The sequence below is a fragment of the Scardinius erythrophthalmus genome (genome assembly GCF_964197995.2).
Source record: "Scardinius erythrophthalmus genome assembly, chromosome: 22".
Taxonomy (NCBI): Eukaryota; Metazoa; Chordata; class Actinopteri; order Cypriniformes; family Leuciscidae; genus Scardinius; species Scardinius erythrophthalmus.
The window spans coordinates 31,902,976-31,915,443 of NC_138242.1; the positions used below are offsets into that span (position 1 = coordinate 31,902,976).

A 12,468-nucleotide genomic window follows, 5' to 3' on the forward strand; every position below is an offset into this window, starting at 1 on the left:
TATATTTGATTTATTATTAATTTTATGTACAATGCATTTATTTACTTCACTTTTTATTTTATTTTTTATTTATACATTTTTTATTTATTTAATGCATGTATTTATTATTATTTGTTCTTTTAGAATTTATGTATTTTAATCTATTTATTTTTTTGCATTTATTTTTGGATTTATTTTTTACATTTCATTTATAATTTTTTATTGATTTTTGTTATTTATTTATTGTAATTATTATTTCTTTATAATTTGTATTTATTTTTATTTATTTACTCATTAATTAATGTTTTTAATGCATGCATTTTTTAGAATTTGAGAATTTATTTTCATTTTTAATATTTATTTGGTTATTCGTTATTATGTATTTATATTAATTTATATATATATATATATATATATATATATATATATATATATATATATATATATATATATATATATATATATATATATATGTGTGTGTGTGTGTGTGAATTATGTATACATAATACATTTTATACATAATAAATAAATAATACATTTTATTTATTTATTTATTTATTTATTTTTGATTTATCTCTTTTATACATTTCTTCGGTCCTCATGTACGTTTTGACTCGTCAGTCTCTCTGCTCAGAGTCTAACGTGTGTAACGTGTGTAACGCGTGTCTCTGTGTCCGTCAGTGATCGAGCCTCCTCCCGCGCCCCCGTCGCTGCTGAACGTGCTGGTGTACTCTCTGCTGCCCGTCACCATGCTCTCCACGGCTCTCCTGCTGGCCTTCTGGATGTACCGGCACCGCAAGCCTCCCTACGGACACGTGGACATCAACGAGGTCAGTCCGATCTCAGCGTCCGCGCTACTCGCATCTCTCACACTGGTTCAAAACCTCTTCAACAGCTTCAGTTCATTTCAGTGTCAAGTGTTGCTTGCCGTTCTCTGCCGCCACCTAGTGCTGCCTTTGATGCCCTTGTTCATGTGTGAACTTTAGTAGATCACGTTCTCTGATGTTGACGGTGTGTAATGTGTCCTGCAGGACCCTGGCCCGTCTCCTCCTTCACCGCTGGTGGGCCTGAAGCCTCTTCAGCTGCTGGAGGTCAAAGCCAGAGGACGCTTCGGATGCGTGTGGAAGGCCCAGATGATGAACGAATATGTAGCCGTCAAGATTTTCCCCATTCAGGTTCAGATTTATTTACTTTTCTGCCTATATAAATGCAAGCTGGCTCACTAGGCTTTGAAAGAGTCCCAGAAGGTTTCAAGTTAATGCTGAACAGATACAGATAAATGCATTAACTGCATTTCTGTTCATTTATTTTAGTGCATTTATTTATTTTTAGGTATGTTTATTTTATTTTTTTTAATTAATTTATTTACATATCATTTTTAATATGGATTTATTTATGAATATGTAGTCTGAACAGTGACACCAAAAGCATTAACTGCGATTCAATTTATTTAATAAGGTTTTTATTTATTTAATTAATTTATATCATTATATCATTTTTTATTTTAGTGATTGTATACATTTTTTACATTTAATTTTTTTATTTTTTAATGCTTGTTTTTATTCTTTATTTTCATTTATTATGAATTTATTTAACATTTTATTTGTTTCGATTGTATTAATTTATTTATATTTAAATGCATTTTTTAAATAATTTGTATTACTTTTTTACATTTTATTTATTTATTTGAATGCATTTATTTATTATTGTTTTTTAGAATTTATTATTATTTTTTTATGATTTGATTGTATTTTTTGTGTATTTTTTTATGGTTTTATTTTTTTAATGAATTAATTAATGTATAATTATTAATGTATTTATTTATTTATAATTATGTAAATGTGAAGATTTTCACCATTCAGGTTCATATCAGTTTTGTTTGCTTTTACTTAAAATGCTGCCTATTTATACTACTGTATAAGATGCAAGGTAGCTGTGTTTATTCATTTATTTTAATAATTTTATTTAATATATTTAAGCATTTTTAATTAACTTATTTATATCAATTTTTATTGTATTTATTTATTTATTTATTTATAAATATGTAGCTGTGAAGATTTTCAGAGCTGAAGTGTCAGGAAACAGTGCTGACGGCTGTGTCGTGACGTTAGTAAAGCTGATGTGCGACGCGTGCGCTCTGTGTCGACAGGACAAGCAGTCGTGGCAGAACGAGTGGGATATCTTCTCCACGCCGGGCATGAAGCACGAGAACCTCCTGCGCTACATCGCTGCGGAGAAGCGTGGAAGCAACCTGGAGACGGAGTTCTGGCTCATCACAGAGTTCCACGAGAGGGTGAGGGGTCAAAGGTCATGACACTTTACACAGAAATATATGCAGGGTGAAAACACACCAGAAATCACCATCTGAGCCATTAGAAACTTTAATGCTAGCAGCCATTGACAAACTTAACCCTGTAAAGCTTGACAAATATTATTATTATTTTTTATTTTATTTATTTTTATTGAACCTTTAGACAAAAAAAAACAAAAAAAAAGTTTGCATGTGTTTTTTTTTTTTTTTTTGCATATGAGTATCATATTTGATACATCAGGCTTTTATGGCTCATAAAGTATGATATAATGAGAATATGAAGGAAAAATAGCTCAATTATATTCAGAAGCCCAAACTGAGCAGATGCTAATATTAATATGGAGAAGTTCTGACAGAGTCCGAACTTTCCGCACGTTAAAAAATAAATACGACCTCATGTTGTGTCAATCACGTTTACACACTGAATATGAAAAAAACACACATGAAAATTTCGGACTCGGTTGGCAAGAACCTTAAACCAAATTTTAAAGATTATGACTTCACTGTGTTACAATCTTGCACGTCATATTTTTGGCATAGTGCCAGTATTGAGCGTTTGGATGTGTTCTGCTGTGGCCAGGGTTCGCTGACGGACTATCTGAAGGGGAACGCGCTGAGCTGGAACGATCTGTGTCACATCGCAGGAACGATGGCCTGTGGTCTGGCGTACCTTCACGAGGACGTCCCGCGGTTTAAAGGAGAAGGTCCTAAACCTGCGATCGCACACAGGTGAGTTTAACTCCCTCCTCTTATGAAGAACACAGAAACATGTTTCATTAGATTGTCCTGGACTTAATACAGTCAGGTAGAATGCTCTTTTATGAAGTTACCTCACTTAAGGACTTATTTAGTCAGATTATGCATGAAAAGGTTTTGGATTTTTTAATCAGATGCTAATTTAAAAACTCTTGTATAATATGACTTGCTGTTTTTGTTTGTTTGGTTTTTATTGTATTTATATGATAATTAATTTTTTGCCATGAAAATAGCTTTGAATGCTGACATGGCACTAAATAAAACAATCTGAATCTGAATGAAGACATAAATAATCATCCCAATACTGTTATATACTGTTTTACTTTGAACATTGTTTACAGTCATGCACGTTCCTGTAATACTAATTATTTAAAGTACTCTTGCACTACCTCACTTTAGAACAACACTACAGGTAAGACTCGAAAAATTAGAATATCATGCAAAAGTTCATTTATTTCAGTAATTCAACTTAAAAGGTGAAACTTATATATTATATAGAAAAATAAAATGCAAAGTGAGATATTTCAAGCCTTTATTTGTTATCATTTTGATGATTATGGCTTATAGAAAACCCCGATTTTAAATTCTATTTTAAATAGAATTTAAAATATAATTTATAAAAATAAAATTATATTTTCTGAATTTTAAACCCCAAATTCAAAATCTCAGAAATTGTGAAAACGTTAATAAGCTGTAAGCCATAATCATCACAATTATAACAAATAAAGGCTATTTCTATATATAATATATTAGTTTCACCTTTTAAGTTGAATTACTGAAATAAAATAACTTTTGCACGATATTCTAATTTCTCGAGTTTCACCTGTATACTGTGGCTGCACTACTGTTTATATTGTGTATTATTTAATGAAAATTTTATATATATATATATTTTTATTCTACTAGTTATTTATCATTACTTATTGTTTTATGTGTCTTCTTTACAGCTGCAAACTCCATTTCGTTGATGTGTACTACTGTGTGCGTACAATGACAATAAAGATTCTGATCTTAAATTGCTCATTATAATCCAAACATCTTCCACAGAGACTTCAAGAGTAAGAATGTGATGCTGAAGACCGATCTCACGGCTGTCGTCGGGGACTTTGGGTTAGCGGTTCGGTTTGAGCCCGGTAAACCACCGGGAGACACACACGGTCAGGTGAGACGCTTCTGCTTATAGGACTATAGAGTCGTCCCTATTATGCTTTTTTGGGATATTGTCTTTCATGTAGTGTGTAATAAAGCTGTTTGTGAAGGCTAAAGGTCTGCAGAGTTTCAAAGATAAAGTTATCGTCTCCCAAAACTAAGACTCGATCCTGAACTGCCTGAAGCGAGTCGTCTAATTCCAGTCTTACTTCCTGTTCGAATCTACGTAGGTTTGCAACTAATTTGCATAATGCCGGTCTATGGTTTTGATTGGCTGCCGGCGAACAGCGTCTCTTCACCCCTCTAACACTGTAGTGTATCTGAGACTGGAAGAGTTTGGTTCGTGTTGTTCGTGTGGAGAAGACGCTGTTTTCTGCTGACAAAGCAAATCCACTTTGATGAGATTGATACGGTAAAACCCTCGCCATCGTTACTGTTCGTATCACTGAGATCAAGAGCTGAGATTCAGATATGATCATGAGCGTTTGCTTTCTGACATGAGCTGTAAGCAGTCGATCAATCACAACACACTGGATCATCTGACCAATCAGAGCAGAGCAACTCTTGGAAAGGCGGGGTTTAAAGAGACTGAATCTTCAAACGAACTGTTTCAGACGCTGTGAGAAAAGAGCCGATGTTGCAGTGGATATTATGAGAAAATGAAAGTGTTTTTGACCTGGGATGCGTGTAAACCTGTCGTAGGAGACTCAAAAAACAACATTATAAACCGCTTCTTCTGTGAAGTTGATCGTGTTTGAATCCCTCAGGTTGGCACGCGGCGGTACATGGCGCCGGAGGTTCTGGAGGGAGCGATTAACTTCCAGCGGGATGCGTTTCTGAGGATAGACATGTACGCCATGGGGCTGGTGCTGTGGGAGCTGGTGTCCCGGTGCAAAGCCTCTGATGGTGAGAACATTCACACACACTGAACTATCTTGCCTTAAAATTAATATAAAATTATATTCTGTAACATAAGAGAAAACTATAAAAATTAATTAAAAAAATTGCTTGCCGGCAATGACATTCATTGTCAATAAGTGTAACATCACACTTGACCAATCAGAGTCGGTTCTGAGCCTCTAAGCTCCGCCTACTTTAAAGACTGGGCTTTTTCTTGCACGCTCCTGTTCCAGCGGCATAGAGTCAAACCACACATCATTCAGACGATTCAGATGTAATTTTTCAAATATTGTTTCACTAGTGTGTGCAGGACACTATAGATTATTTATCCAAGTTAGGAGAGCAAAATAAAGTAAACTGTGACATATTATATCCAAACATTCTTCATACAGTGACGACCAGTAACATTATACAAATTTAGGACCAAAAATGATTGGGACACTTTGAGCTGATCATGTTTTGCTGAAGTGTTTTTTCTTTAATTGCTAATGCTCTTTTTACACACAGACTGAACACAATGAAGCATTGCTTGGTCACTGGTTGAGCTAAACTGGTATTATCTAATTGTGTAGTTAAATTTACCAGCTGACAGATATTCAACATAATTCATGTGTGAGACAGTCTAACAGAAGGACGGACAAAACCAGTCAAATATCAACTCAGTTCTGCTCATATTTTATTACCATTTTCTAAACTATAGCGAATAAACTGTGATAATGTGAGAAAAGGTGAAGGAGTCTGTTCATGTGTGGGTGTGCTCCTTCAGGTCCTGTAGACGAGTACATGCTGCCGTTTGAGGAGGAGATCGGCCAGCATCCGTCGCTGGAGGATCTTCAGGATGTGGTGGTGCATAAAAAGATGCGGCCGGCGTTTAAAGACTGCTGGCTCAAGCATTCGGTGAGTGTGTGTGTGAGAGTGTGTGTGTTCATGCTGCTTCTCTCTGTAGAACACACAAGCATTCGGTGAGTGTGTGTGTGTGTGTGTTCATGCTGTTTCTCTCTGTAGAACACACAAGCATTCGGTGAGTGTGTGTGTGTGTGTGTGTGTGTGTGTGTGTGTGTGTTCATGCTGTTTCTCTCTGTAGAACACACAAGCATTCGGTGAGTGTGTGTGTGTGTGTGTGTGTGTGTGTTCATGCTGTTTCTCTCTGTAGAACACACAAGCATTCGGTGAGTGTGTGTGTGAGAGTGTGTGTGTTCATGCTGTTTCTCTCTGTAGAACACACAAGCATTCGGTGAGTGTGTGTGTGTGTGTTCATGCTGTTTCTTTCTGGAGAACACACAAGCATTCGGTGAGTGTGTGTGAGTGTGTGTGTTCATGCTGTTTCTCTCTGTAGAACACACAAGCATTCGGTGAGTGTGTGTGTGTGTGTGTGTGTGTGAGTGTGTGTGTTCATGCTGTTTCTCTCTGTAGAACACGCAAGCATATATAAAAGTTCTTTATATATGTGTTTGTGTGTGTGTGTGTTTCTGTATGTGCATGGAGGGTCAAACTACTCGAAATTAAATTAAATACATTTTATGCTATGTCATTTAAATAATTTGATAAATACATAAGAAAATTTGATTAAAACCTAAAAATCATTCAATTAAATATTAGATCAACAAACAAATGAATAAATGTGCTTTTTATTTATTTGTTATTACAAATGTAATTATGTATTTAGTAATATACTTGAAATTAAACTAATGTTGAAATGTTTGAGTAATTTGGACCTCCATGTATATGTGTGTCCATCCATCCATAGAGTAATTATCATATAATTCTTTCAAAAATGAATTCCAACAGTGAAAAGAATTAAAAAGCTAAACTTCACTTTAAAATCCAGAGTAAACGCACATCAGTTATTATCAATAAAGGTGTAATAATTCTTCAAAGTCTTCTACAGAACAGATGATGTTCTCAGTGCTGTGATGTTTAAACCCGCGTGTGTGTGTGTGTGTGTGTGTGTGTGTTTCTGTTTGTGTGTTTGTATGTGTGTGTGTTTGTGAGTGCAAATCATGCATTAGGTTTATCAAAAGGTGTAATAATTCTATGATGTTCTCAGTGCTGCGATGTTAACACCCCTGTGTTGTGTGTGTGTGTGTGTGTGTGTGTGTGCGCGTGCTCAGGGTCTGGCTCAGATGTGCGAGTCGATCGAGGAGTGCTGGGATCACGACGCCGAGGCTCGTCTCTCCGCCGGCTGTGTAGAGGAGCGTCTCTCCCAGATCCAGCGGATCTCCAGCTCTTCTACCTCAGACTGTCTTCTGTCCATGAGCTCGGTCACCAACGAGTCCAGCATCTGACACTCGACCGCAAAACACATTCAAGCAGCTGCTATTTTATCACAACCTTTTTTTAACTTTATTATTATTATTATTATTATTATTATTATTTTTATTTTTTCTGATCGGATCAGTAACTTACCAGCACACTTCTCTACTGTATTTTTATCATTAGAGCAAAAACGCGAAAGATTTTTAAAAACACAACGCGCATTCAGGTGCCGACAAATGAATGCTGACCGGCTGCAGGTACCTCAACATTTCACTTGGTTTTTCTCCTTTTTTTTTTTTTTTTTTCCCCGTTCTGTTCCGTCCGTCGGACAGGATCGTCTGTGAAAAGCAACCGATACATGACGGCTTCATCTTCGCCGTGTCGGATCATTCAACAGTGCTGCAAAACCTGCGAGGATCATCATGACTGTTACACGCGCAATCCAACCTCCTCGCGGGATCTACCTTTTTATTTCTCTCTCTCTCTCTCTGTCTCTATGTCTCTCTCTCTTTCCGAAAGTGTGCTATTCGAAATTACGGAAAACGTGTCTTTTACGGAACTAACGGGTGTTAAAGAACACGGAAAACGCAACTGGACTAATTTCTTTCTTTCTTTCTTTCTTTCTTTCTTTCTTTCTTTCTTTTTCTTTTGTTTGGGTTTTTTTTTCCTTCATGCTGTTGAAGTTGGTGACTGTGAAAAGGTTGGTTGGGGGTTTTATTGAGTGGATATGAGTGAAATCTCTCGCTGGCTTGCATGTGGAAATCTCGGAGGTCATGAGAGCGTTTAGTTTGGTACGGGAATCTTTCTCAGGTATCCAGTGTCAAGGGTCCATGACTGCCTTTCCCACACCATTATAGGACAGAGACTAGTGTAACGGTGCCCTGATGAGTTTAACACTAATTACCTACACGAAACATGCAAGACCGCGTGTGTGTGTGTGTGTGTGTGTGTGTGTGTGTGTGTGCGCTGAGAGTTTGTTGAAAAAGAGAAAAAAAAGATCATAAAAAGTGTTTGTTTTTCCTGTCTAGTTTCTCTTGTAATAATGCAATGTGTTTTGGAGTGAAGGACTCGCACGGCATAGAAGTTCTGGGTCACATTTTACCTCAAAACACAAATAAATAAATACAAATTTCATGAATTAAAACTACGCCTTTTTAAAAGCATTAAGATTTATTTATTTTTTATGACAATTAAGCACATTTTCTCTCAAATTCAGCTTGACCGTTATTATGTGTCCGGATTATTTACCTTTATTTATACCTTCATTTTTCTCAATGTTGATTTTATTACTGTAATACAGTGATTTTAATTAAGAAAAAGTTCATGTATAAAACTGTGTTTTCCCACAAATTCTCATAAAATTAATGGATCCAGATCCAGATTTAATTTTTTTATATAATTCTCATCGTTCTAAGTATATTCTTATTACTGTAATTTAATAATTACGCTTGTTTATATGAATAAAATCAATACAGGTAGTCCAACAAATAATTAAATGATGTTTACCCCAAATTATCTTGACCAGATTTCATCCATTACCGCATTTTTTTTTTTGCGGTAATTCTCATTAAACTTAATGTTAATTTTAATTAAATTCTTATTACTGTAATATTATAATTTTCACTTGTTTAAAATTTTAAAACTATCCAAATTATCTTGACCATAATGCATCAGGATTAAAAAAAGAAAAAAAAAGAATTCTCAATTTTTCAATGTTGTTTTTTAAGTAGATTCTTATTACTGTAATATAAAAATGTATGCTTATTTTAGTAAAAAAAATTAATCCAACGAATACTGCAATAATCTATAAATTAGAATCGTAAAAAAAAAAAATAATCTGGCAGAAAATGTGCTTTATAGTTGTAAAAATACTGTATATATAAAAATATAAGGTAAAGCAAAATCTGATTTCTAATTGATTTCTTTGACTTGAGTGTGAAATGTGACCCGGTCTTGTGCGCTTCACCCACGAAGTGTTTGTTTCGTGTGCTTTGCTCGGGTCCCTTCATGCATTACCTCTTTCTAACAGGGACCAAATCTGAGATCTGACCTCCGACCTCTGGCGACATTCAGACTTCAGTTTGGGGCTGCAGATTTGAGAACGTCAAACTATAGGTGGCGTTTGACTAATTAGCAAAGAAAAAAAACACAAGAATAATATTTATTTTGTCTTAAAAGTGGCAGACGGTGATCCACATTTCCATATGCCATAATTCAAGAGTGAATTTCCACAGTGCTGCTGCTCGGATGAAAGAAATGTCCCGTATCTTCTCAGTAAAGTTTTCTCAGATGCAACCGCGCGTCACCAGACATTCAAAAGGCTTCCGAGACAAAAGAGCGCAACTCGAAACAATAAAAAATTAGTTATGAAAGGACAAAAAAAAAGCATTAAAGATATTGTTCATAAACCACAGACCACCTCAGACCAGAAATACCTCAGATTTTCTACGTGTTTGACTTCTGTTATATATATTTTGTTAGTTGTGTTGACTTGTAGTAAGTATATTTTGATGTAAGTTGACTTTTATGATTAGGGAAGACGTTTTGGAGAAGTAAAAAAAAAAAAATGTACAAAAAAAAAAAAAGTCAAATCTTTAAAGAAGTGCTACCAAGTTGTGTTGTATAAACGAGAGAAACCCATGATGTAAATAGCTGTATACAGTTGTAGAATCGTGCCGATCAGTCAAACAGGGCATTATTCTTCCTTTCTCTTACTTCACGGGACATTGAACCTTAGAACTTTTGGCGCTTCTCCCAAAAAAAAAAAAAAAAAAACTTGCCCCGTTTTTACTTGCACAATTTTTTACGCACCCCTCGTGCGACGTTACGTACGAGGGACAAAATTGAACTTGTTAACTTAAGGATTGACTGTGAACCCTCTGCTTACCAAATGATCTCGGCCAAATTTACGCGGCGAATTCGCAAAGATGGAGCTTTTATTTCAGGGCCAAATAAAGGTTTGGTGTCCCGACCGTCTGTGCCATTTCTGCTCCCATGATGCACTGCAGCGGTTGCTTCGACTTCCTCTCAAGCCCAGCTTTAAGTTTTCTTTAATGGTGGCGTATATCTAATATTTACTAACAGGAGATCCGTCTTTGCTCTCACGGCCTGGCGTGTTTCGTCATACTTCGTTGTGAGAGATGTCATAGTGTTTTCTGGTTGGCGACGTCCATTTTGTTTTCCAAGCTCTTGCCAATTTCTGGCACGTTACGAATCCGAAAGTGCCAAAGTAGCGCGTTTCCCAGTGGATCGCTTGGTTCGCTTTAGTTGACGTGCATCGGCTTTCCATCTCAGACATCGATACTTTCAGGAAACTGCATTTTCTTCAGGTTAACCGGGAAAGTTCGGATGGTTGCGTGAGTTTCCAACTGGCTCAGACGATGTAGCAAGCAATATCTCCAGCAATAGTCTGTGCAGACTGAACTTTGGGCATTGATATATGATATCCACATCAGGCGAACTACCAAAATCATGATAAATGCTGTTCGATCACATCGCAGGCCTTCGTGGCGTTTCGATCAACTGACCTCGTTTCGTTGGGAATAACATACGATATGTAGCCAAATTCCTTCTGCGTGAGGATAACCAAAGGCTTTGATTCGTTTGAACATTTGTTGATTGTGATTACAAGTGTCTTTGTAGCTTAGAAAAGCCAGATTTTATTATCTGTGAATGTCGATTTTCTGTTGCCAGCCTGTATTCGAGGCATCTCTTTGTTTTTATGCATCATATTGTGGGTGATTTTAACCCGACCGTGAGAGATTGTGATTTATGCAATACACTTCCACGCTTCATTATGCATTTAAAGACAGTCCAGTGTTTCTCTCCTCCGCTGCTGTGCCAATTACACATGATCCTCAGCCTCCAAATACTTTTCTATCTCATGATGCTTAAGAAACATTTCACACCAGAACCAGAGGGGGGAAAGTACACAATTATATTTTAATTGCCTATTTTTCGGATAATTAAAGGCACACCATGTAAGATTTTTGATCTTCAAAATATCCAAAAACCAATAGAACAATGTTATATATTTTGTCGACTTGTGTACTTGCTTGTTTAAATCCAGAGAAATATGCGGTTTTCACGCCGATCAATGACATCATACCCGCGTTACCCTCGATTTCCGGTTTATTTTGTAGAAACCATGGAAACACCAAAGACGCTTAATGTGTTTTATTAGAGCGGTTGAGCAACTGTTTGGATATATTCATCGACAGAAAACGAATCATTGTTATTCAGCTCAACACAGTCTTTTTGTTTAAATCTCGTTTTGTTGATTTACCACGAGATTTACCATGGCTAATATCGATCTAGTTTACTAGTGTGCAACAAGTGTCTCATATAGTAGCAACTTTCATCACACTTAAATGTATCTAAAGCCCCATTCGGACGGGACTAGTGTAATATGGAGGGGTAGAGTAATAATAACCAGAGCTTCTCTGTGATTTTAGTCCCGTCTGAATGTGCATCTCAGTGATCATGACGGACCGTGTCAGGAAAGATTACGGCGACTTTTAACCTTCAGTAAAAAGGTCCGGAGAAATGACCTGAGGTGATGCTAATCCTGTGTGAATACACCCACTGTAAATATGTACATAAATATTTTGTCATTTCCTGTTTAAAAGTAGTTTTCCGCAGTTTTTCAAGTATGGAGACGCTTGAAAAAGCATCAGTTGCGTTCTAAACGCTGGGACGAGTCTGTGGCAAAACTCAAGTGTTTCACACACACCATTCAGATCAGAGAGAAGATCGACAGCACTTGTCAGAGGCACGAAACATCTTTTAGCGTTAATGCCTATTACCAACACACTCCAATCTGAAGTTAATTAATACATCGTTCGACCGGACATAACTGTTTTATAAATATAAATATAGGTTATAGGCCTATGTGTGATAAAGTGATGGGAAGTTCGGATCATTTTACTGACTCTTGTTCGAGTCATTTCGTTCATTTAAGGGGCTTTAAATGTTATACTTTTAACTGGCAAATTCCCCGAACACATCCACCTACGCAATCTTTATCATATTCTGAATTAAGAAATCATTATAATGCAGTCAAAAATAATTTACAGGGAACATGAATAATTACTTTACCGTCCGAGTCTTTCGTTCAT

At 36.2% G+C, this 12,468-nt stretch overlaps 1 protein-coding gene across 1 annotated transcript in view; it reads left to right on the forward strand.

Annotated features, from left to right (window-relative positions):
- acvr2ba (activin A receptor type 2Ba) overlaps nt 1-12,468 on the forward strand; it is a 74,203-nt gene that overhangs the window by 61,357 nt on the left and 378 nt on the right. Inside the window, exons 4-11 of the mRNA XM_081352742.1 lie at nt 661-809; nt 1,011-1,154; nt 2,129-2,272; nt 2,871-3,019; nt 4,094-4,208; nt 4,963-5,101; nt 5,862-5,992; nt 7,207-12,468. The exon at nt 7,207-12,468 is cut by the window's right edge and continues 378 nt beyond it. Coding sequence (XP_081208868.1) covers nt 661-809; nt 1,011-1,154; nt 2,129-2,272; nt 2,871-3,019; nt 4,094-4,208; nt 4,963-5,101; nt 5,862-5,992; nt 7,207-7,380 — 1,145 coding nt within the window. The 3' untranslated portion in view covers nt 7,381-12,468. The remainder of the gene's footprint in view (nt 1-660; nt 810-1,010; nt 1,155-2,128; nt 2,273-2,870; nt 3,020-4,093; nt 4,209-4,962; nt 5,102-5,861; nt 5,993-7,206) is intronic.